The 26,633-nt window shown below is 36.1% G+C and overlaps 1 protein-coding gene across 1 annotated transcript in view; it reads right to left on the bottom strand.

The window, feature by feature from the left end:
• Nucleotides 1-26,633, bottom strand: part of LOC131046859 (stromal processing peptidase, chloroplastic) — a 193,716-nt gene that overhangs the window by 26,382 nt on the left and 140,701 nt on the right. Inside the window, exons 13-18 of the mRNA XM_057980653.2 lie at nt 19,399-19,569; nt 19,148-19,297; nt 17,628-17,765; nt 16,817-17,044; nt 16,462-16,614; nt 15,065-15,194 (exon numbers count right to left, since the gene is read on the bottom strand). Of these exons, the coding sequence (XP_057836636.2) occupies nt 15,065-15,194; nt 16,462-16,614; nt 16,817-17,044; nt 17,628-17,765; nt 19,148-19,297; nt 19,399-19,569 (970 nt within the window). The remainder of the gene's footprint in view (nt 1-15,064; nt 15,195-16,461; nt 16,615-16,816; nt 17,045-17,627; nt 17,766-19,147; nt 19,298-19,398; nt 19,570-26,633) is intronic.

The following is a 26,633-nucleotide window of genomic DNA, read 5'->3' as shown; positions in this document are numbered from 1 at the left end:
TATTGGGCCTTTGGCCTGTCTCTCTTCAAGCTCTTCCAAACTGGAATAAAGAAACAAGATATAATATATTCGGCGTCCTTTGGAGAATCCAATGATTGTGAATATATATCCACACATTCAATTGGTTGTGTCCCTCTGGAGAATAGAGACGTCCCTTGTTATTGCATCTTTTTGTTATTAACTTTAACCAATTCTTAAATAATCTTTAATCGGATTAATAGGGCATAATGAATAGTAATTGGTGATCAATGCTTATGTTTAATGGAACCCGATGGCAACATTGTTTCCTTGCATAATGATTATCGATTTCATTATTGTTATTCATCTATGTTATTAATGCTATGCATATCTCATACCAAACTAATCACTAATCAGTAATTTGTATCATCTTTCACAGATTCATTTATTGTCTTATATCGGTTCTCCCATATATAGCTATTATTCCATGATGAGGATTATCGGATCTTGTACTCTCATCTCGCTGTGATGATACTTGACTTGATGATCGATCTACTGTTGTTTGTAAATCAATACTGTGTCTCTGATCAGACCTGAGATGCAATCATAAAGATAACTTGGATGCTTGCAAATCTTTATTATTTAAGGTGAATGGACAGTGTATCACTCCTTACTTATCTTATTTGAAGTAATCACATCTTGAGATCAGTATCTTATTTTTCTTGATGTTACTAGGAAGCTGTCTTATTTATAAGACTTCACAATTTCCTTATTCCTTAATGTCTTGCTAATATCTAACTATTTAAAGATTGTTATCAAGGCTGCCACCCTTGATCGTATACTTATTAAAGTAAACTTAAAAGTAAGAAGGGGACATTACAATGTGACTTTTGTGCCTCTCATTTGGTTTGGTTTCGTAAGGGCCCCCAATGACATATGATCTGAGATATATAATTAATTCGTGTAGTTGTTAGTTAGTCAAATTGAAAATTGAGTTGGCCAAGTCTTAGACAACCTCCATGTGGGCCTACATTCCAAAAATGAGGAAATTTTAAGTAAAGTAATTTAATGTATGATTGGGAAGAATTTTGAAGTCTTCATGCAATTTTGCAATTTCAAGACTCTGAAACTACTACACACCTTAGCATTCCCACTTTCCTTAGCCTTTGTAGAATTCTTTGTTCTACTAGTAATTTGCAAATTGTGACACTGCTTTGGACTTCTCCTTGCTGTCTCATACCTTTGCAAAACTCTCCATTCCATGTGTAATTTGCAAACTACAAAACTACTTCACATCTCTACATGCTTGCTTTCCTTAGCCTTTGTAGAACACTCAGCTCTACTTGCAATTAGCAAACAATGAAACTGCATTGCACATCCATATCTCACTTTCCCTAACCTTTGCAAAACTCTTCTCTGCACTTGCAGTTTGCGAACTGCAAAATTACTCAGCATCCTCCACAGTCTTTGCACAACTACTTGATCCATGTGTAGTTTGCAAAACTACCAACTAAACTAATCTCTGCAATTCTGCAAATTTACTTTGCAGACTTTCCTTCTTTTCCTGCAATCTTGCAAACTGCTACCAAATTTTCGGATCCTGCATTTTTGCACCTTCTTTGTTTGAAGAATTTTCTCTTCTTGCGACCTAATAACCTCCATGCAATTCCACCCTCCATTTCTACTCTTCTCCACAATCTTGTCTTATGGACTTGTGGGTCTTTTTTGCACCGTTGCACTTTGCACTTCTGCTCCTAGCTTTTGCACTTCCACCTTTTGCCAACAATATTTCCTTGACCAATCCCTGCTCACCACATCCACATACACACTCGTCCACTTAAAACTAGCAGGAAACATGTTTTCCATGCAATTAAAATTGGCAATCAACCCATTGAAGCAATGACATCCCTATGCACATTTAAGGCATCATCAATGGCAATTTTTCCTATCCAAGTGACATTTTCACCCACCCACATGTACTACCTCAGCTTTTAGCACATTCAAACCCTGTAGCAACCTAATTGTTAAATTTTTTTATATTTGTATGCTATTACAACACATTTAAACTTAGATTTAATTGATTGCTTCATGGTTTTGATTCAAAAGCATGTTTGCTCTACTCTCAAAAATGGATAATCTAGTAGATGAAGTAAATGAAAGCATGGTTTGTGGCACCCTAGAGATCTCAAGAACAAAAAGAGGAGGAATGTTATTGCTTTTTTCTCTAGCTTCAACCATCAACCTTTAGAGAGAACAATACTTCCCACAGGATTGGTTCTACATTCTCCATGCTTGTTGTAATGTCCCTTCTACGATTATTAGTCCTTAAGAGACAAATACTCCAAATTCTTAACTCACTAAAGATTATAATATCGAATTATAACATCAATTATATAATCAATAGTATAAATCAATTAATGTCACTTGCTTTTTCTATTATAATCAATATAAATGAATGCTAAGTGAATAATATGTCCTTAAACTTTCCCTTTCACCTATATTGATAAGGGATACAAATTGAATGTCTAATGTGGCAATATAACTATGCAATGAGATATAATGGTATTGCTTATAGCAATACGAATTGCTGTCTCTGGTGTAACTCTTATCATAATGACTGATCCTTAATTATCGCTTATACAAATATAGTTGCTGTTTCTAATGCAATCTTTCAATCCGTGCAATCAATTCTGCTTATTGCTTATAGCAATAATTGTTGTATCTGATATGCTGATATATTTACGCAATTCTGAAATGCTGCGATGTCTGATATAGGCGACAATGCTTGCAACAGAGGGGTTGTCTCTGATATGAAACGATTTATTTGTGCTCCCGATAATGTGACTACGGCAATGGCTCTTTAAGAGCGATCCAAACTGGATTATAAACAAAATATCCAATTCCCCCCCTTCGAGGGAGAAATGATTGTAATTATATATTTGCATAATCGGTTGGATGTGTCTCTTGGATTAGCACATGTTCGCTTGTTGATCATAATCGCACCTCTTCAACACAATAACCGATTGTTATTGTTTAGTTAGAAAAATCCCCTTGTTACCGGTTTGGTTCTCCCTTGAACATAAGTGATATTATTGTTAAGTAGAAATCGATGACAATGAATAGCACTAATATGATCGGATCCTCCTTTGGCAAAGATGTATGCCTTAATCAAATTATGGATCTCTCATCTGATTATATATTGAATACACAGCTCCATGAGTTTAAAGTCATCGGCATCCTCATATATATATGGGACTGTAGATAAATATCTTCAATCTGGTTTGATGTCTTCATATATCGATTATATTATTTATTCTTTCTTCAACCCATTCCAAGCTGATCACAATTCAGTGATACAGATTTGTAATACATAAATATGGAATATGAGATATCTGATTACATGTTTGTCAATCCTGGTTATACAATCCATCCGTAGATGATCTGCTCATGACCTTATCTTTTTATGCACTGATCCTTTGGGATTCATACATCAAATTGTATGATTGTGAGCAGGTGTGCGGATGATTGTAGTCCTCATGTTTGGAGGATGTGTGTCTTTTAGATTCATCTTATGTTCCATAGATGCTTGCAAGTCTTTATACTACGATGCTAACTATTTTATGGTAGGTGTATGAAGGTCCATCAACGAAGCTCTTCCCATTGGAGGTCTGACTACTACTTATCTTTTCATGAATCATTGGTAATGTTATTCTATCATCTTCTTGCCTTTGTTTTGAGGAATAAGAAAACTAATGTTATGGGAACTGTCTTATTTATAAGACTTCACAGTTTCTAATCTTTATTCCTAAACTATAACTACTTAGAGATTCAGGACTGCCACTCCAGAACACAAACTTATTAAATGTTATCTGTTTACACTACGATGGGGACATCGCATGGTCCTTCAGTCCCCAAAACTCGTCCCCCTGTCTCCTCGTGATTAATTACATAATAAATGATAATTTATTATTATGATGAAGAATCACAAAAACTAGTATTAATTACATCACCAGGATGTGGGGTTATGACAACCCTCTCACTTTAGAGGAAAAATCGTGAAGTCTCATAAATGAGACGATTTTCCAATATTAATAAATGTTAATTAATAAATGTTTTAATTATCGTATTTATTTAATCACAATAATCCAATGTCCAAAGAGGGGTTATGACACTTGTTCTCATGACTTTCAAGGTACCAAATGAAGAGATGCACATGGCCCTAGTTTATGATTGTACAAATCTCAGAATGACCCACAAGTGTAAAATCATTTTTTGGGTTTCTTTGAAAACATGATGTAATTACATGGGATGGAAAAAGCTAAGAAGATATTGAGTGATAGATAGAGAGAGATAGCTTTTTGATGAGGAAGAGCTCTACAACTCTTTTCTAGTATTTTTCGGCTAGGATTCTTAGTGGAGTCCGATTCTCTTAAGGGTTTTCTTGTGCTTGATGTAATGAAGCCATTTTATATTAATACAAAGAATAAACTTTTGAAATACTATCAATTTTTGGTTTTCAATCCCTCTTACTAGACACGTATATGATGTTTGACAGTCTTGATGTTGTGCAATTAAGGTTTTCTTTTGAAGATAGCACCACTTCTCGTTCCATTTGTGCAACTACAGATTGGTAATAAGCTTGATCAACTTGTAGTTTGTTCATATTGCAACACAATGCTCATTCTTGGGACCACTCAAGCTTTATCTCTCTAACATTTATTCTTTTGTGCCTTTTTTATCAATATTTAGGGTAGAATATAGATTAGCTTGCCATAAGTGGTTCATGTATGCATTACGTTTATTTAGTTTAGTGTACATTGCGATCCATTTTGACATTTACATGCATTGTAACAAATACAACCGACCTTCAAACTAAGCTTTAACTTAACATTTTTAAAACTTAACATTTTTAAAACTTTCAAATGAATTTTTACCAAACCCTTGTTCGACGACATCTCATCTCCCTTGAGTCATCCTACAAAATTGAGAAATAGTACTCCAAAGACCTCAAGAAAATCCTTAATCTCCTTCAAAAGAGGAATCATCCCTTCGATACCTATGTTGGGCTCATGCCATTCCACAAGCCAACAAAACCTTCAAGCACATTCTCAAACTTAACCCTATAGAGTTAGATTGTTATAACATGATTCTTCCCTAGGCAAGTAATGATTTTAAATGTAAATTCCATAAATAGCATTAACCATCTATTCACCCAACCATGAATGACGGGCTTGTTCAAAGTTAGATGATCAATAAAAAATGTCAAAACTTTGTACTAAATACACCAAGCCAAGAGCCTCCCCCTCTCTTGTGGTACAATCTATTTCTCAATTAAATAATATTCTGCTAGCATAGAGCAATAGATGATCCAACCCTTGGGTTCCTTCCTATGCCAAAGTAGCACCAATAGATAAATTGGAGGTGTATGCATGCATGTGGAATTCCTTGTCCCAATCTAAATAATCAAGGATGCATGAAAATATAAAGCATACATTTAATTCTTTAAACATGTTTTCCTATTTGTTCAATAGTCAAACAATACTCCCATCCTAGTTAGTACACCTAAAGGATAGGCCTTGCGAAAATTTCTAATGAATCACTGATAATACTCAACATCACCCAAAAATGATCTTATCTTATCAAGACCCAACATTAATCTACTGTTCTAGACAATGTGGCCAAGACATTTCGCTTGTCACATTGTGAATCTACAATTCCTCAAATTTAATGCCAATTGTGCTACTCTACATCGACATACACACTCTATCAAGGACTTCAAGGTGTCTTTCAGTGTTACAACATATTGACCAATTATCAAAAAAAAAATTAAAACACACAAGGACATCTCATCAAAGATGTGTAGGATGATCCTCTAGAACACAATCAAGGCATCATAGAGTATGAATGGCATGTAGTTGTATAAATACTAAATAGAGCTCATTTTCCACAATAAAAATGGTCTCAACTTGTCTTCCTTGATATTCGATTGAGTCCAAAGAAGCCATTCATAAACAAATAGGTCTCATTTCTTGCTACTTCTTCAACACTAGAATTTGTGATGGAATGGGAAACGAGTTCCCTCGACAATGACCACATTTATAGTTCAAAAATCTACGCAAATCCTTACTTGTCCTTTCTTTAGGAAAATGACTATGGGAGATACCCAATCCTTCATCTTCACTCTAAGATTACCCTTGTTTCAAGAGTCAAGATCTTAATGAAGATTGTGTTAAGGAAGATAAGCATTTCTAAGAATGGCATGGGATTATTAGTTATTGTGAGACAAATGCTTGCACTTCATTTTTTAAGGGGGTTGTGGTTTGTGCTTATTTTTAGTGTCTTCAATTTTTAGTGGGTTCAATTGTCATATCTTCTTCTATTTGTCTAAATAATGGTGTGCCTCTCAAAGCAATGCCATGGCAAACAACACACTCCTAAGTCATTTGCTAAGAAGAAGGTAATGGGCAAGTTCGTCTAGCAAAGGCAACATAGCAACAACATAGGGACTCTTGTGAGGCAATGATCAATGATTTTGTCACCTTTTTTGAGCATGAGATTAAAATTCAAAGCTACAAGCCTTTGTGCTTAGAATTTGGGAGCTAACTAAGGAAGTTGATAGGGAAACATTCTTCGCAATTCACACAGTCATGACCGACCTATTGCTAGATCCTACACATAGCAGGGATAGAAGGAATGTGTTTGATATGGCACAATCATTAAGTTAAATTTTCATATTGTAGATAAAAACTAGTTCATACTTTCTTTCAACTATACCCTACACAACCTTCATGTACTCAATCAATAGTAGCTACATATGCAATTGACCATCATTGAAATTTCTAAGGGCTCCAATGCATTGGTGTCTTACATACTCTTCCTATTCTATCTGCCTCTTGTGACGATGAGGATTCTGAGGACTTAGTCAAGCTCACTCCACCTCCAATGGTTGAATAAATGTAAGATATGTTTGGATGTTTGTGAGGGTTCAACAAGGCCAAGATAATTTGCTTCCTCACTCACATTCTTTCAAAACACCTACTCTATTATAAGATACTTATATCTACTATGAGGGACTGGGGCTATGGTTATTTACCTCCCACCCCATAAATAATAGAAGATTATGTTTTCTAGGGGTTGTTGACTTTTCTAGGCTAGATTTTTTATTGTTCTAGAATCTAGATTCTATCATGGATGATGTCAATTTTGCTAGTTCTCATGTTGTTTATTATAATAAAATGTAAACGGTTGAGATATTATATGCTACTTGTAGTGTCCTAAATTGTATACCTTAACAATTTCACATTCTATTTTGGCTCCTACTTTAGTATGCTTTCCTCTAGATCATTTTAAACCCATTTTGCTCTATGCTACCCTATAAATTTATAGCTAAGTCCACAACTTAATCATCGTCAAATGCTAATTCTGAGACTAGGTCCTATGTTTTGGGCTCCGACACATTGTTGCCTCTTTTGTTGGCTCCCTTTTGAGTGGACCAAGGCATCCAATGCCCTAATCCCTCCAAAAGTGGACCAAATTTTAATATTTGCAACTGTTGGCCTTCATCATTTGTGATCCAGTCTCAATCTTTGCATTTGATCGTAATTTGTGGGCCTATATTAAAAAAAACCTTGTGATCCCTACATAAAGAACAACTTCTATCATTCATAAGGTCTAAGAAGCTAAACTATCATTTTGAGATCCAACATTATCAAGCAAGACTACAATTCTAAGTTATCAGCATACTAAGCAACAGACTACAGACACTCTACATTCAAATACAGATTTATGTTAGTCATTTATTATTGCCATGCTTTTGCATTAACACTTGCAGGGCTTCCAAAAAGACCATTGCATCACCACCTTTATTTGATACTCCATGAGAGGATTTCATACCTAAGGTAATCTTGTCATTTTAGCATGTCGTCATTGATTTTGCCTCCGTCCTTGATTTCATCATCCCCATTTTTCATGTGGGGTTCAGATCCAATAGCAAGAAGGTTACAGGAGTGCAAAGCAAACAATTACAAGTTGCGACGAATTTGTACTGAAGAAGAGGTAGTCCGTACGAAAGCAACAAAAATCCATATGGTGGCAGGAGAAATCCGTACAAAGTTTGGAGCTATCTGTATAGAGTTGGCAAAGGAGTTTGAAGAGATCCGTACGCAATTGCCAGGAATCTATACCGAGTTGGAGGGGAAATTTGGAGGAATCCGTACAGAACTAGCGGTTGAGGAGATCTCATACGGTGATAGTTGGAGGCATCCGTACGAGCAATGAAACGGTTGCTCTAACCTTTTGGCGGAGGGAAGTGTACATTTGGCAAGAGAGTTGTTGGAAGTGGTTGGTGAGACACAATTGGCAGAAGGAGTAGGGGAAAACTTTCTCAGGCAGTTCCTAAGACGATGCTCGACATTGCTCCACCCATCGACGGAAGTAAGGAAACTCTTGCTAGTCACAAGAGCTTTGTTGGTCAGATGGAGGAGATGCCACTGTCAAGGGAAGAGGGGATACAGGATGTTCCAGAACGAGTCATTGTGGATGTAGTTGACGTAGAAGCATCGTCGCCACCCAGGACAGGAGCCACCTTGACGTGGTTCAGCCCCACGAGAGGTACGGATGGGCAGGAAGAAACAATTGATTCATGGCTACTGGAAACATTGGTTGTTAAGGTGGAGAATATTCCAAAGCTACCATCACCTAGCAGACATGGTGGAGTTGGCGATCTTGGCGAAGTTGGCGGTCTTGGCGGACATGGCGGTCCTAGCAAACATGGCAAAGTTGGCGGTCCTGGTGGACATGGCGATTCTAGCAGACATGGCGGAGTTGGCGGTCCTGGCGGACATGGCGGAGTGGACCTGCCATCTGGCAGTCACGGCAGAGTTGGCAGAATGGAACTATCATCTAGTGGTCTTGGCAAAGTCGGCAGAATGGAACTATCTAGCGGTCCTAGCGCAGTTGAACTTTTGTCTGGTGATATGGAGCCCCATGGCGGGATGGAAATTCCATCTAGCGAACAAAACTCAAGAAGGGCATTGCAGGTACAACACGAACAAGGGGCGCTCCCCCTTGATCCCGTTGGGGGCGTTGCCCCCAAACCCCCTTTTGATTTGGCAAGTACACTACATGTTGGGGTTGTCCAATACAAGTCTTCGTCTACACTCTTGTTATTAGTCTTTCCAGATATTACTTGATGTTTACTTGTCGCTTGGAAGACGACTTTTTCTTTTGGGAGAGATAATGTAGTTGGCATAAAATGCGTACTGTTATGGTTGATAATTTTGTTTACCCGACAATGTATGTATTAATTAATTGTATTAAGTGGGTTGTCATTCTCGAGTAGTTATATGTCTGTTGGTTGACGGTTGTGTACCTCTCGGCAACCGTCGGGTCCTTTAAATATGTCTTGTACCGCCAAGGAAGTAGGACAGTATAGTTGGGTTTATCGTAATCCTTGGCCGACCATCTCTGGTCTCTTCTCTATAATAATTGCATGTGCGAATAAAGATATATTTTATTGCCGTGTCTGGTATGCATTGTCATGTACATTATTATTTCCTGTATTTAACTTATTAGTTGTACCAGCAAACAAAGGCCATATAGCACCTTTGCCCAAGCTTTGCCAAGTATCTTTTGGAAGTACATTTACAACAAATCCACCATCAAATAATGATATTTGTCAAGTTCTTCCCACAATCTAAATGTGTACCCCTTCCAATCTATCAAAATTCATTGTCAAACTCAAAAGCATGGGATCAGTCATCTTATCACCAAAAAATGGAAGTTCAATTATTGGTTCCTCGTTATTCCCATTTCAAGAGGCTAAGTGTGTTGTAGCATGCTCTATGACCTTTCCCACTTATTGTATTTCAACTATTGGTTCATGGTATTTGCCTTGCAATAGTTTTATCCAACTCTAATTGATTTGTTAGCATACTTGAGTTCATTAGAGTGGCAGTGCATATTTTCCATTGCATGCTTCGAATCAATTCTTGCTTCAAAAGGCCTTTCTTTTTCTATATATGGGTGTAGATGCGCCTTCTCTCTTGGGCATGTGCAATAGCCAATACTTCTTTGTCCTAGGCTAAATCAATCATGTTGATGTTCACACTAGATTTCTACTTTTAACACCCTATATTGTAATGATTATAAAGCCCATTCTATCTGCAAAGCAATCTTGTATTGCCCTAACTACTTGGAAAATCCCTTCCAAGTCACCTCATTCACTAGAGTGTCCACATTGTATGACAAGGTGATCTTTGCAATAGTGATGTCCCCTTCTCACTAGTGCTCAAATTTAATGGAGTTTGACCTATCATTGGACCCTCGTAGGCCAAGGTGTTGAGGAGAGGGTCGCTTAGGCAGTTGCTTGTGGCTTCACATTTGATTTTTATATGGCTAATAATGCACTTTCATGAATGATGTTTATTTGCACTTTATATTATAATGATATTTTAATGATATTTAAAAATGCAATTAAATATTATTTTTAGGAGGCCGACCTCTTGGAGAAAAAGAATAAAAAGGGGGGGAAGCCTCATTATTGGGCATCGAATGTTTTGTCATCTTCTTGCTTGATAGCTTGTGGAGCCAAGGGTTTCTGTAGTTCATTTTAAGTCTTAGAGGATGACAACTCTCTTTGATTGGCATAACTGAGGTGGTGAAAGATCCTCCGAAGGGTTGCAATTGAGAGTGAGGGATATTTCATTCCTTCACATTGGAGCTTATTGAGTTTTGCAGCGAAATTCATGAATAATAATATGGAGACATACTTGAGCTTTATGGTCTTTTGATGCCTTTGTATCTGCACTTTGAGAAGGAGTTAAGCGATTTATTTAGAAGCATTTGGAGGTGATTCCAAGGGCAGGAGGTGGCCTCTAGCAAAGGGTCAATTTGGCATCTAGAAAGCTCAGAAAAATCAGATAAAAATCAGGCTTCATTGGGGAGACTTCCTCTTCCATTCAGCATAATCCAAACCAGGTTCTGAACTTTATTTGTTATTTAATAATTATTTTCCTGAGATACTGGTGTTCAGAAGATTAGGGGACAGCCATTAGAGACCAGTTACATCTTGGTGCATGTATCAATGAATATCATTGTCTATCTTAGAAAATCTGAAATAGTAATCACAAATTAATTGCAGCAGTAGTATACTTCAGACTTCCATATTTCTGAAGCATGTATGACATCTATTTGATATTATGTCAACTCTAGTATTAATGAAAGTTTGAGTTCTTTCCTTGAGAGTTAGATTGTTATATGTTTCCTATATGCCTTGCAATCAGTAAAGTGCTAAGTTTCAGATTGCATGTAACTTGTTTGACAATATTCCTTGAATCAAAATCATCATTTCTTACCATACATAAGCAAGGGATTTTACAGAAATCATATTGTATCTAACTATGACCTCCCACAATGTTATTATTATCCCTCTAATTATTGATAGCCACCTTGAGATGATTTTTTTTGTTTTATGGCTTTATAGTTTTGTTAGTGTGGTCAACTAATCTCGCTAAGTACAGAGTACTTGCATAATTCTATTCTTCAAGTTGTATAGAAAGTCCTTGGTCGAATATCCCATTATTTCACAAGCTTCACAAAACATCCTTTTGGGGTAGTTTGCCTTGGTATGATCCCCTACCTTACAATTTAAACTCCATAGATCCCTCACCTCCCTGCTAGACTCTCCTTTACGTCCTTTGAGTTCCTTCACCTTTTGAAGCATATCTCTTCTTACTGCTTGAACCAATCTTGGCTCACTATCGAAACCTGTATAACTTTCATTTTATTTTACTTTTGTTTTCAGCATCCATCATTCTATTACATGCCTCTCCATATGAACGTGGCATGACTTTCATTTATCTTTGAAAGGTATAAGACCTATAATGACAAATGTTTCTTCAATCCATTGGAGAATTCTTTCTCTAGTTTCCAAAATAGTTCTTTGTGCCTATAATTGTAAGCTTGTACACTCTCATGCCTTTCTGGCCTCATTTTATATATTTTGTGACAATTCATTGTCATCATGAAGGAATTTGAATTATTTCTCAGCTGATTTTTGTAGCTTTTCCTATGTACTTCTACGAATTGATTGGACCTCCCTAAGCCAGTTGATTGCCACTTCCCTAATTGTGGCTGAAAAATGCACAAATACCAATGATTTTGATCAGTCTGCCTATTAGCTGTCGAAATCATTTTACAAGTTGTACAATGACACACTAGATCTTTAAGCATTGCCAATAAACAACCCAGGAAAAGTTTGACTCTCCACACTTGGACTAGCTTGTGTAGTCACCATTGTTAGCTGCCCTTGATGTGATTGGTCATTGGAGTGATCAGAACCTTTTCAAGAAGTTCTAATCAAGACATCCCTTTGCTCCCAACAATTTCAAACACATTTGAATCCTCACCTCTTCAAGAAACCACAGAGATCCATACAACTATTATCACTCCCAAGATCTTTTCTCTCAAATTCAGTCCCTTGTCCTAGTGTCTTTGACTTAATTGTTTCAAGTAGAAATTCTTTGATGCCTCAAATATTGCTCTTATAGACCTCTCTTTCTTCTCTTGCAAAGAAATCCTCCACCTCCCTGCCAAAATGAAGACATCTCTCACTTGGATGGCGATCTATCAACTCCAATGAGTTAGTTAACTCTTCTGTTGGAAGTTCCAGCCTAACTTGGTGGGAAAGATCAGCACTTCTATAAGAAGGGGAAGCTGCCCAGCAACCTCTACCCACTTTTCATCGATTAGTTGTGGACTATCCTTCAAAGTCAATTGGACGTTTAAATTTATTTGTTCACAGTTGTGACTCCAACTTATGCCTCTCCTTCTGTTGTAGCATATACTTTGGTTCCAACTTCCATTTTGGCTCAAAAAATGCATTGATGGATTTTTCTCTTCTGTTCTAGCCATTCAACAAGTTTAAAAGATCATTGGAATTCTAGTCCAACCCCCAACGACCCTAAGGTTTCCTTGTACCTTTGTTTGGGTTTAATGGAATTAATTTTGTGGAGCATGATGTCAGTCTTCACTTTGTCCCTCTTCCTCCTGACAAAACTTTCCTAATACCACTGTATTATTTGTTGTATGTACACTTCACGTCCTTTTTCAGAGCAAAGATCTTGTAAGATTATGTAGTGTTTTGCTAGGAGTTTGGGCAAGTTACCCGACAACCTATCTACTTCTTTGGTTACTGCCAATTAACCCCAAATGAAGTTTATTAGTACTTGGTTTCTGCTTGATTCTTTTCTGACCTGCTCTTGAACCGAAAGTTGCACAAGTACTTGATATTTTGGGTAAGTTGACCTTCTCTTTGTTCCTGCTCCATTTTATTGTGTCATCATCAACAATTATGACCAACTCTAATTCTTTTTAAATCTGACCTGGCTTCACAAAGGCAGCAGCATTAATAGTTTACTTCTTAATTGCACACTAACAATTACAATAAAATATAAATAAATATCAGTAATTGATTTTACAAGAATAATACAATGAATGCTTTATTGAGGATAGTGTTAGATTTCAATGAATGTAGATCAGAGGACTATCCATGAATCAGACCCCTTCACTAACTACGACAATTCTATTCAGAAGGTGTTGTGTTTGTCAGTCCGACCATGAATATCGATGATTGTTTATTATCATTTATTAACTACCCAGTGCTGACAGAGCACTCAAAAAATAAGTCAGCTACACAAGTGCTAACTAATTATAACAAGCTTTAATTTTGCTAAACCACAATCACAACGAAAGATGACAAATAGAAAGCATAGAAAAAGAAATTATATTAATGTCCATGATGACCAAATATGAGTCAATAGGATTAAAAAAACACAGGCAGTAACAACAAAGAAGTACTAGTAATGCACAGCTGCATAACCATTAGTATATTTCTATGGAAGACATAGATGACAAAGCTTCATGATGGTGTTCCTGCTTCTCTACTCTCTGCTCTCCGGTGACATTGTAAGTTTGAAATTCCCAATCCAAGCTGAGGAAATTTGTCTAATATGGCCACTTCATATGGGTCCCCTGCCTTATGCCCTGCAGACCTGAACCAAGAACACTTCTGACTTCCAAATTGACGATTCTATCACTAGCACTTTAAATTTTTCTAATAACTTGATCAATATGCATCAAATATCATTGGGTGCTATCATAAATTCACACTCAAATCTTGCTATAGCTCGTACAGATGATCTAGAAGAATCATTTTACCTTCTTTAATGCTTCTCAATTGGAAAGAAACTCCATCAAATCATAAATAGAAAGGTGCTTCCAAAATGATGAAAATTTACGCCGAGATGGAAATTTAAACCTAAATCACTGATTTTAGGGTTCTGTCACAATAAATGACACCAGAAGTGCCCAATACAGGGAAGGGAAATAATTCACATTGGTATTATTGAAGAAACAGGAACACAACATAGTGGATATCAATCCAATCACAAAGGAACTTGTCTGGTATTCTGCACTTGTAATGCCACATACATGAATGGCTGATTCTCACATTCAGAAATAGCAATGAGGGTGAGTTATTAGCCATTAAAACGATTTACATACACTCATTAGCATGGAAAAAAAGATTTATAAAAGAAATCCTTGTGCTAATAGGATAAGGTGACTGTACCACACTATATGGAGTTTCCCAGAACTGGGCATTCCAATAAACACCTCTATTGATTTAGTCCATGTGAAGTTAAGAGGCTCAAATGAACTAAGTCATGTGCATGATCAGATATTTGCAAGGAGAGAACTATAAGGAGCAAGTCTCATGACTGGTAGCTGCATAATCAGACTTTAAAAGAAATGTCCTCTCCCCTATTATCCATATTCTACTTAACCTATGTAAATTCAACTGTAACCTATGTAATTTCAACTGAGTGCAACTTTAAATGAGAGACGTCTAATATTTTAGTAATGGCTGTCAGCATTCTCTGAAGTTTTATCCCTTAAATAAGCACAATCATCTTTTTGGCTGTCCCACAGAGGATGGGTTGCATAAACACTAATTGTGTGCAGTTATCTTCATAAGAATACATAAGCCAATAAAGCAACAAACAGACATCTTTTAGAAGAACAGAATACCTACAACCACATAAAATACCTGTCAGAGAATTAGGAACTGGTTCAATGACATCATTTAAATCACGACCATCAATAGTAAAACCCCAGCGATTTGGAGTTGGGCCAGCAATATATGCACATGCTCTTTCATCAGTATCCTTCAAGAAAACCTGTCACCACACAAAAATGGGTATGAATATGAAGACTCATTAAACTCTTCATCTCAATTCATTAGTCAGTGTCTAACTAAAATCAGCAGACATCAAAAATATAAAAACTCACGAGAACAGAACTTACAATAGATTACAATTATAAGTCCCAGAAAACTATTATACACTTGATCATAAAATATTAATGTTAGCCATGCTTTGAATAGGATTACCAAAGACATCCTACTATGTTATGGCCGATCATCGAAGCAATAACCAGGAAAAAACTGTGGTTAAACACAAACTAGTTTCTTCCATTGACCGTCTTTTTCCATCACAAATTTACATTGTTTCAAAAAATCTGCCAAAAGAAGCAGTTTATGGGCCATGCCAGTCTGAACCAGCAGGTCAGTTTTTTTTCCATTGATAGGTTTTTCCAATCAAAAACTTGCAGTTTTAAGGTACATTTTTGAAGAATCGGAACTTAGTTAAAGTGGTAAAATTATGAAAATAGCATGCACAATGAAGGTCCTTATGGCCTCAAAGGCCTTAATTTGAGGTTGGTGGCAGGAGCTCCACCCCTTGACTCCACCTTGTATCACAACAGGGAACTGCCTCTGTACACTGTATGGTGCTGCCCCACTGTGGTTTTAAAAAGCAGAAATTTAAAATTAAAAAAAAAAAATCATTTCGCTCACTCGCTCACTCCCATTTCCCACCTCCCTCTACTCCATCTCACCCTCAGAAAATATAAATTATTTTTTGTTGGCAAAAGCTCCATTCCCCCTCAGAAAATATAAATTATTTTTTGTTGGTCAAAGCTCCATTCTCCCCTCAGAAAATAAAAAATAACTTTTGTTGGCCAAAGCTCCATCCCCACCTCAGAAAATAAAAAATTATTTTTTTAGACAGACGTGGAACCTTTCCCTTGGTTGCGCTCCATTTTTATAAAGAGAGTTGACAAAGTGTGACATTCCTTTAACTCCTTTATTGGCATGACCAATCACATGGTATGATTTAAATGCTTTCCCCTAATGCTATGGTTTTCTTTGCTATTGACCTGAATTTGATGCTCAGTTTACATGTATCTATTAAACAAGATTTTATGTAGAAAAGTCAGGTTGCTTTCTAAATAAAATGAGAGCCCAAGATAACTGCAATTAATCGCTCCAGTGTGTCCACACTATGAAAGCAAAAATGGAGACACTCTCGAGCATTTACTTTACTTCATGTAATTTGACTCTTCACTGCAAAGGCATTACCAGTTTTACATCACTTTGTTTCTTACCTGCTGGCTTTGTAGGTCTGTATGAGAAGCTTGAAATGTAATAGGAAATTCATTAGCATCTTTTAAGTCACTTTTACGAGCTGTTACAGTGCCCAAATAATCCAGTACACAACCTTCAATATCCTCCTCTGTAAAATCTCCAACAATGCTAACCTAAAAACACCAAAAGAAAATAAATACTAATATAAACTGCACACGGAATATCAAAACATGCAAGTGACACTTTTGAACATCCATTTCATTCATTTATTTTCAGTGCAAGATTTTTTTATGAACTAAATCAATTCACAGAAAGAAATGTTTATCCTCATGTGCTATATTGAGAGCCAATCGGCAGCCTGATCATATAGCATACCTCCATATTATCAGTTACAAACTGCTTCACCACAGCATCCTTCACAACAGGTAAGCTCAGTTGCTGAATTGTTTGTGGAGATGGTTCAACAAAGCGTTCATCCCCTTTCAACATGGCACGCATAAGTCGATGAGCAGTTGCTCGCTCTAGACTTTTCGGCATGGCACGATAATGTGACAAGTAAAGCTGTGTTGCCCTGTCGAATGCATCTTCCAGCCATACATTATGCTGAGTAGTCACAAAGTTCAAACATTTCTTAGCTAGAAAAGTATGGATACTCAATTGATCTCAAAATTTCCAATACCAAAGTCAGATAGATCTTTCACACATTCCTTCCTTATTATAGAACACATCTTGCTAGTTTAATGGAATAATATATCAACCCATTTAGAAGCAACAAACAAAGCTAGAAAAGTTACACACGGTTTCGTCATTCAGTAAACCTTTTCTTAGTTTAAAATGTTATCATCACCCACTAAAGACATAATAAGAGATATATTTGACAAATCACATACAAAAAGATTAATAATTCGTGCTTTGTACAGTTTTTTTTTCACTTGCCAGAACATCAAGAATGATACATAACAGAATACTGAAAACCAAAATACCTTATAATGAAAGTACTGACATCATATTCATATAGTCAAAATATATGGTTTTTCAACAAAAAAAATAGACAGTACAAGATTGAAAATAATTATTAATATGCCCTGTTCCTATTGAAAATAAATAAACTAAATGGACAATACAGCGAGCTAAGCACCAAAAACATATGAAACTCAAACTTGATAATATTGGGCTAAAATAATACCTCAATCACCATATGAAGCAGCTGAAAAGCAGCACGCATTCCACCATCTCTTAGATTGAAATGAAACTCCATACAGATAAACTCCTCAGTAGATTCTAGAGCACAGTTAATCAGGTGGTTGACACAGAACAATTCCACCTGCATGACCACGTGATAGATCCAAATATTATGGCTTTTAATTTGCAAAGTAAAGTTCCAAAAATCTACATATGAGGCCACCTCTACTAATCTGTTTGTACATAAACATGCATTCTGCCTAAGAAATGCACAAACAGGTTTCTGTTTCCAATCAGAATTTTCTCACAAATCCAACCCTACAGTCCTTACAATTCTATCAGATGAAACATTGTGTCTACTTCTCAATAACAAACCCTTTTACTGAAAACATACACAAGATGCTTGACTTCACTTGCAACATAGTTTCCTTCACAATTTTACTCTCATAAATAAAACTTGACTATAGTAACCTCAAGTTTCCTTTGTTGATTTATTTATATCCATCACAATGTTTTTTGTTTCCCATTCCCACATTTGAGAGGTTTCTCCATCTTCTGGCAGCCGGCATATGAATTTACCATATTCAAAGAAAACATTTACCAGTCACCAGGCAACAGAAATGTGTTAGTTGCACCAAATCTTCTGGTATTTCTAACTCTGGAAATTGAAGATGCTTTTCCATTGAATTGTTCTAATAAGCAAGAAGGGAACATTGTCCTTTCAACATGAGTACCATGTTCACAAATTGAAACAGCTTCTTTAATTCTTAATTATGTTTCACCCAATGAAATTATGAATCCTCTATAATCCATAATGCATGAATAGTTATTTCAGTCTAAAACATATATTTGATTATTATTCCTGCTTCTATCAAGAAAATATTTTGGTAACTTGAAAAGTCTAATGCCAGTTTTCGTAGTAGCTAGGCTCACATGATTGCATATTGCCACTACTGTCCTAGCTTAGCCTTATGGTAGGACACAACAAAAATCTAATACTTTGACTCAAAAGCAACATAGATAACCCTGTGAATCAGCATGTGAGTATAAAACAAGGATCCACTTTCTTTAAAGAACTGATTCAATTCTTGAATGTCAAATAAAATAATAATAAATATGACAAAAGACAACTTTATTTTTTCTGTGACAAACAGGAAGTTGTATTTAGTATTTACTACTAAGCTTAAAAAATATTAACATATGATCACCGCTGTAAAATTTCCATAAACCTAAAAATCAGCTAGTTCAGCCTTTGCATATATCCCTCCATGTAAACATTCCATCCACCTTAAATTAAAAAGCTGCAATTCTGATGTTATTATAGAAGATTGAAATTCTAATCAGACCACTGTTTCAAGACACCACCCATAGTGAATCTTTTGAGTAGCAAAATATGGACTAAATACACTAATAATTTTAATTTTTTAGCAAAATACACTCATAATGCCAAAGCTTAAATTAGAATTAAAATTCAATCCTATGAAGCATCCCCCAATTGCCAGTTTGTTTGTACTAAAGTTATACCTGTTCCCTTGAAAATCCATCAACTCTTCCACTTTCACTGAGAGTGCGAACCCCTACAATAACTGCACCTCGGGCATCAGGAGTTTCTTTAGCTCTTCCCCCACTGACAACTAGCCTCAGAACACCCCCTTTAGCTTCGTTCTGGGAAACCTTTATTTTTTAAACATTCATCTTACACAGATTAGAAAATGAATTATATATTAAAAATATTAAAGTTAAATTTTAGTCTATTGAGCCAGAAATATATATACCTTGTAATTTATACGAACACCATTTGAAAGTTGGCGTTGTACTATCCCTGTGTCCTTATCAACAAGTTTCACAACAGTACTATCCTTGTCGATTGGAACAAAAGATGGCTTCTGTTGTAACCATAAATGTTCCAGCTGTGATGTTGATATGAGTTCCTTAGGCACCTCCAGCTGAAGGGCAATGAAAAGTAGTGTGCAATTAATGAAAACCAATTCTTCCATCAAAAAAAAAACTCCCAGTCACTCACAATATAAGCAAATTAATATATATCAAAGATTTCATTTCTTATTTAATCAATAAATATCTTGGTAGTCTTCAAGTGCACAATTTATGTAATAGGGAACTATGGTGAATGCGAGCTAGCACCACTCTCTAAATATTGTATAACAAAACAATGTAGTAAATTTCGACACTGAAATAATTCTTCAATATCATTCCTTGTATTTTATATATTTGATTGTGTAAATTATGTTCCATGATATCAGAACTTTTTTCAAATCTATTCCTCCCCTTCTTGAATTTAACAACTTCTCAAACATATTACTATGCTACTATACTGTTTTTTAGGACAAATGTGAAAAAAAAAGGAATATTTTTTCCTTGAAGATAAAAGCTACGACTTATGCCACAAATAACAACATTCACATTTCTCTTGACTATCAAAACCCTGTTTGGTATATTCCAACAATTCTTTTTAATGTTTATGCAATATAATGTGATGGCTCATTGTAAGACTTTATTTGATTTCACTTTACTCTTATAATTTAACACAGATGAGAGCAGAAAGTTATCTGGTTTAATTGACCGCTATTAACAGTAAAAAAATCACTGTCCTTAACAATCGGTTCTGGATTTATTAATTCAGTAACTTATTGCTCTAGACTGGTTGACCAAACAGGCTAGCTCGATGATTGGAGAAAGATAAGGGCACTTACAATCCAGACCTTTAAATTGGAGAAGAGCAGTGAGCTTAACAAACCCCCTTGAGCAAAAGGAAACGGAATAAACATTCAATTCAGCCAGCTTTCATTTACTTGTATCTTTGCTGCTTTATATCAGATATTTATATACTAGCATACCTATCTTTAGAGGAATATTGGTAAAGTACGCCAAAAGATATCATATTTGTTTATTATTCCACTTACAAATTTATTATATTATTATATTATAATTAATAATAAATTATTATTAAGATATGATTATATCATTATACTTTAATATATTATTATATTATTATATTTTTATATTTCTATTAAACTCTTGACCAAAGCAAAAATCTACCAAGACTACTTTATTATTATTATATTATCATATCATTAAATTTTTAATTTATATTTGTAATGTCCCCTTTTTAGTTCGTTCCTATTCCGGAGTGATTAGCCTATCATTCTAACCCTCGTAGACTAATAATTGTGGATAGAGGGTCTTATGCAGCAGGGGCTTGGTTAATGGGGGTTCTCGTCTTCTCCAGAATTCAGTATGTTCCAGTTTGATCTTCGTTTGGTTCAGATTGGACTTCGTTTGGGCTCAGTTTCTTATACTTACTATTTATAGTAAGTCAAGAGATGATCGAGAGGGACCCTTTTCTATTTTTAGTAAGTCAGTGGGTTGGATAGAGGATAAAATGGTCAACACCTCGGTGCAGACAAAATGAAGAAATAATGATTATTAAAGGAGATATTAATGTTTTAATGGCTTGAATGATAACAAAATAATTAAAAGTGATATTATAAACTTAACTTTATAATTTGAGGGTCAAGTCATCATTAAAGGGGGCCATTTATTGAATTAATTTATGAGGTGCCAAGACCAAGGTATTAATATTAAATATTAAAAGATGCAAATGTAATAACATTTAATTATTATTAAATGTGCTTTTGGAGGGAAATCGACTTCTTCATGAAGTTATATATATTCAGCCTGGGGAATTGAGCCATTCAATCTTGAGCATTTGTTTTGATGGAATTGTCTGAGAGGAGGAAGCCAAGGGTTTCATTCTTCGAGCCATTGGAGAACGGTAGATTCTTCAGTGTTGCAGCCATTTAAATTGGTGAAATATCCAGTGAGTTTGGCATCCAGGGGGAGCTTCATTCAGAGGTTACATTTGTGCAAATTGGTGAAAACTATCAGAAGATTTAAGGGCATTATTCATCCAGAAGCTTGAGTGAGTTTATGGAAGCATAACCATTTGATTAGGCAACCAACTAAAGTCTGGTTGCAAGCAGCAAGAAGGCTGTTATCAGTTATTATACAAATTGCAGACCTAGGGCAGGGACAGCCCCATTCAAGGAGGGCGTTTTTGGCATTGGAGGCCACCAAAAATGTAAATAAATTCAAGGAGCATTGCTCGGGAGGATGGAAGTGCAGACGCCTCATCATTGAAGTCAAGAGCAAAGACATCAAAGAGAAATCGAATCAACCAGCAGGCTGCCATCATTTCCAGGTTCTCATAATGGAACGCTATGCTGCTATGGTAGTCTTTGATAACAGATTTGATATTATATTTATACTTCATTGTAGCCAAGAGTCTTGGCAAGTCCAAGCTTAAGTATTGCATTTTAATAAAGAGTTTAAGCTGGTAGCATATCAGAATGTTCTTAGTATGCATGCCAATTGTTCGACAAAATGTCCATTGACTGTAGGAGTGCATTTTGCTTGTAAAATTCATTTACATGCTTTTGAAAAGTCAAAGGAAAGTTGCTCTAGCATCCAGCTTGTTGCTTAGTCATTGTAGTGTTAATTTCAAGCATTCAAATGAATTCAATGTCCATTTAAGCAAACAAATCAGACTGAAACTACAGATCAGCGCACATAGAGGTTGCATAAGAAGTGTTTGACAATATTCCTTCAAGGCTTAGGCAGCAAATTCACACTTTAACAGCCAAAGGTCTTTACAATATTCCTTAGGTAAAAATGATTTTATATAGGGACATCTCCAATCCCCCATAATTAATAATATCAGACAGAATTGATTGATCAGTTAAACTCAAAGTGAGTGGTAGTTGAAAGGTGGAAGTGAAAATATGATTAGCATTAAGTAATTGAGTGCATGATGAGAAAATAAATTAAATTAAATTAAAAAATAAAAATATTTTTTTTTGCTTTTCATGCATTTAAGTGTCACAAACATGTCAAATTAAATGCTTCTAGTTTTTATTTATGGACATTTTTCCATCCGAATGTGAATATAATACACCTTCGGCGTAATAAATAAAAATATATGCATACAGCTTCAGCTTCATGGCTTAAGGAGATAAATATTGTCTTTGGAGTTTCCCTCACATGATAAATTCATGAGATTATAAAGCATCTCTTCATTCTGACACAATAAAGCTCAGAACCACACCAAGAACCTTAAACAGGAGGTTACTTGGAACTTGTGGAGAACAGCTGATCTGCTATACTTCTTGGATATAGAACAAACTGACCTACTATTCTTATGCATTTCATTTATTAAGCTTCACAAAGAAAATAATGATATCTCAAAGAAGATAAATAATCCTTACTCAGAAATACATGACTTTTGGTTTGAAGGAAACAAGCTCTCATGGAAGAAGACTGTTTTGTCATGTTCATAATGAACTCTACAAAAGAAAAATAATTATGAAAACTTGTGATGATTTTTGTGGAGAGCCAAAGGTGTTCTTTGTCATTGGTAGTCAATCACATTTAAGGCGATGGCTGCAAAGTTGCTAACATGGACTTTGATCAAGGATTGGCCAAGCTGAGATGTGAAGAGACATACTTGGCAGCTGAGTGCCAAGTATGACAAACTGCCAAGTATGTCTGTGAGTGATGAAATTTTTTTTGTAATGGCATCTGCCAATGTGAATATCCTTTCAAAGTCATCTAAGGCAATCATTTTGGCAAAGTATTTTCAAAATTGCATCCCCATGTGTTCAGTGAGGAGTTTTGGAAAACATTGAAGTCAAGTTTGGGAATGCTATTGCACGTGTATCATACATTGTGCAGAGAATTGATTGTTTGCTGGCAATTGGCAAACTCACCATCCTTCAATGATTGTGGGACATTACCTTTTGCTCGACATTCCAATCCTTCCATGTTGTGATAGTTCTTGATTAAAAAAAAATGCAATAGAAGAAAATATTTCTATATCCATGCTGTTATGACAAATGAAGGCATACATAATTTATGCACATGTTAAGGAAAAACATATAATAAAGATTTGCTCTTATATCACACTGATATAGTAATTTAAAATGAGTACAGAAGTCAATACAGCAGAACAGTGATATGCAAAATGAACCAAGAAAAATTGAGAACATAATTACACTAAGGCAATCATCATGAAGTTGGGTTTTAAAAAGTGTTCCATGGGGATGTGTCTTCCCCCAAAAATCCCAACATATAACCACTTATGATGAATTTACCCAAAAGCTCATCACAAGATTTGATCAAAAACATCCCGAGTGGTATTTTAAAGAACTAAGTCAACTAAAACAGCATGGAACAGTAAAAGACTACACTATCGAATTCTGAAAGCTAGTAGTCATGGTACCAGAAATTTCAAAAAGGAGACACCCATTCTTATTTACTTTATATAGAAGGATTAAAAGATTCAATTAGGGGCATGGTAAGTGCTCTCGATCCAACAAACCTTAAAGATGCAATCCAAAAGGCAATGAAGTTGGACATTACCTCATCAAAAGACAAGCCCAACCTAAAAATCTTTTCATCAAACACACACTCCAAGTAACCCCATAAAGAAGATAGGCATAAGAAGGAACTCCAAAAAGGAAGAACATGTTTTCATTGTAATGAGCAGTGGGAACATGGGCATGTGTACCAAGGGGATAACCTCAAAAGGCAGTGAGATGACCTAAAAATGAGAAATCTGTGCTTCAAGTATAAAGAACCATGAGAATGCAAACACATATGTCGAAAAGGAAGTCGAGTGCATAATATGGAAACAACATCTGACGAAGAAACAAAAGAAAACCCCAGCAAGAAGGCAACGTACGATGATGAAGAGCATGGAACTTTAGCTACCATCTCACAAACCTCCAAACACCACACTTTTCGAATCTAAAGTACCCTAAAGGGACACAAGGTAATTGCCCTCATGGATAGTGAGGCATCCCACAATTTTATTGACAAGAATCTAGCTGCAAAAAGAAAATTGGAAACCAAGGACTCTAAGGGTTTTATAGTAGCCCTAGCTAAAGAATCTAAGGCTCAATGTACCAAGATAATCCCCCAACTAGAATCACCTTGGGAAAGCAAACCATCAAAGAGGATTTTTATGTGGTAACACTAGATGCGGATGTGATATTGGAGACTACTTGGATACACTCATTAGGACACTTCTTTATGGACCTCCCAAAGTTGGAAATTTGCTTCCAACATAATGAACAAGAATTCACCTTAAGAGGGATACCCAACGGATCCCCCATAATGGTCTCATCCAAAAGAATAAAGAGGATCCTTAGACACAAGAAAGGAGAGTGAGTTGCACAATATATGATTCTTGACAAAACTACCCCCCAAAGCAAGGCAATCCACATCAATATCCAACCCATTTTAAATAAACACAAGAAAGTATTTGGTGATGTTCCCCCAAGACTACACACCAAAGAGAGGGTTTGAACATACAACAGAATTGGAAGAAGGGGCTAAACTTGTGATAACCATCCCCTACCGACACCCACGAAATTCCAAAGATGAGATTGAGAAGACCATCAAAGAACTACTTGAGATGGGTCACATCCAGCCAAGTTCTAGCCCTTTCGCATCCTATGTTGTGCTAGTTAAGAAAAAGGATGGCACCACAAGGATGTGCATAGATTATAGGGCCTTAAACAAAAAAACAATAAAGAACCACTACCCTATCCCAAGAATTGATAAATTAATTGATGAACTCCATGGAGCAATGTACTTCTCCAAGATTGATCTATGGTCTGCCTACCATCAAATAAGGATGAGGAAAGAAGATGTTCCTAAGACAGCTTTTAGTTGTCACTATGCACACTTTGAATTTTTGGTCCTACCTTTTGCCTTGACAAATGCTCCCACCCCAGTTCAATCATGCATGAACCATATATTTAGAAAAAAAGCAGGCTCCTACTCATATTCTTCGATGACATCCTTCTTTACAGCAAGACATGGGAAGAACATTTTAAACACATTGAGGACATCCTAAACATTTTGGAACAAGAATCACTATTTGCCAAAGCCTCCAAATGTGAATTTGGACTTGACGAGATACTATACCTTGATAAAGATCAATGCACAAGGAGTAAGTGTGAAAGAAGAAAAAATTAAGGCATTAAGGAATGGCCTCAACCAAGAACTCTGACACAACTAAGGTGCTTTATGGATCTATGCAGTTACTACCGACAATTTGTCAAAGGGTTTTCTAAACTCGCTGCCCCACTCATAGTCTTAACCAAAAAGGGAGCCTTTGTATGGAGCAAAGAAGCTTAACAAGCCTTCAAGAAACTTAAAGAGATAATGAACTCATGCCCCATCCTAGCCATTCCCGACTTCACATTACCATTTGAATTAGAGTGTGATGCTTCCAGAGAAGCCATCGAAGCAGTTGTTGTTGATTGTAACTAGGTAGAATGCGGATTCCAATAGCCTTAAGGCAACATTGGAATCCGCCAAGGGCTGGGCCCTTCTCTCCCCTCTCACATGCTACACTAAAGGGAAACGTGTTCCCTCTAATAGGGCCGACCCTATAAAGTAATAAAATAAATAAAAAGGATCAGCACCAAGCCAACCTCAAATAGGTCCTCTTGCCTCATATAAATAAACAACTACTTGACCTCATTAATACACAATTACATCACATGCAATAATCATTCTGCAAGTGCGAAAATTAGAAAGAAAGAATTCTAAATGCGAAGTGAAGGAAGTGTGCATTGAGGCGATTGTTAATACGAGGGTGAACTTCAATAGAAGATGGGAATTGCAAGACATATGTGAAGCCAAAGACAATTTCCAGATCTGTTCATCTGAAGTTCATCTTGCTGTTATATGCAAAACAGATTCAAGAGGTGTATTGCTGTGTGAAAGGCTTAGACAAATTGGTGTGCCACATCAAAGCTACCAGCTAAGTAATGTATTGTTACAATTGGATATAATTCATAGTCAGATCTGAGGATCTGTTGGCTGGGTTTCTCCTCCTAGGAGGTTTTCCCAGGGTATTTGTGTGTTGTGTTCATTTTGCTCAATTTATGTTTATGTCTAAGTCTGACAGTAATTCAACTAA

This window comes from Cryptomeria japonica, chromosome 4 (assembly GCF_030272615.1).
Source record: "Cryptomeria japonica chromosome 4, Sugi_1.0, whole genome shotgun sequence".
NCBI classification, from domain to species: Eukaryota; Viridiplantae; Streptophyta; class Pinopsida; order Cupressales; family Cupressaceae; genus Cryptomeria; species Cryptomeria japonica.
This window is presented reverse-complemented; position numbering and strand designations above follow the sequence as displayed.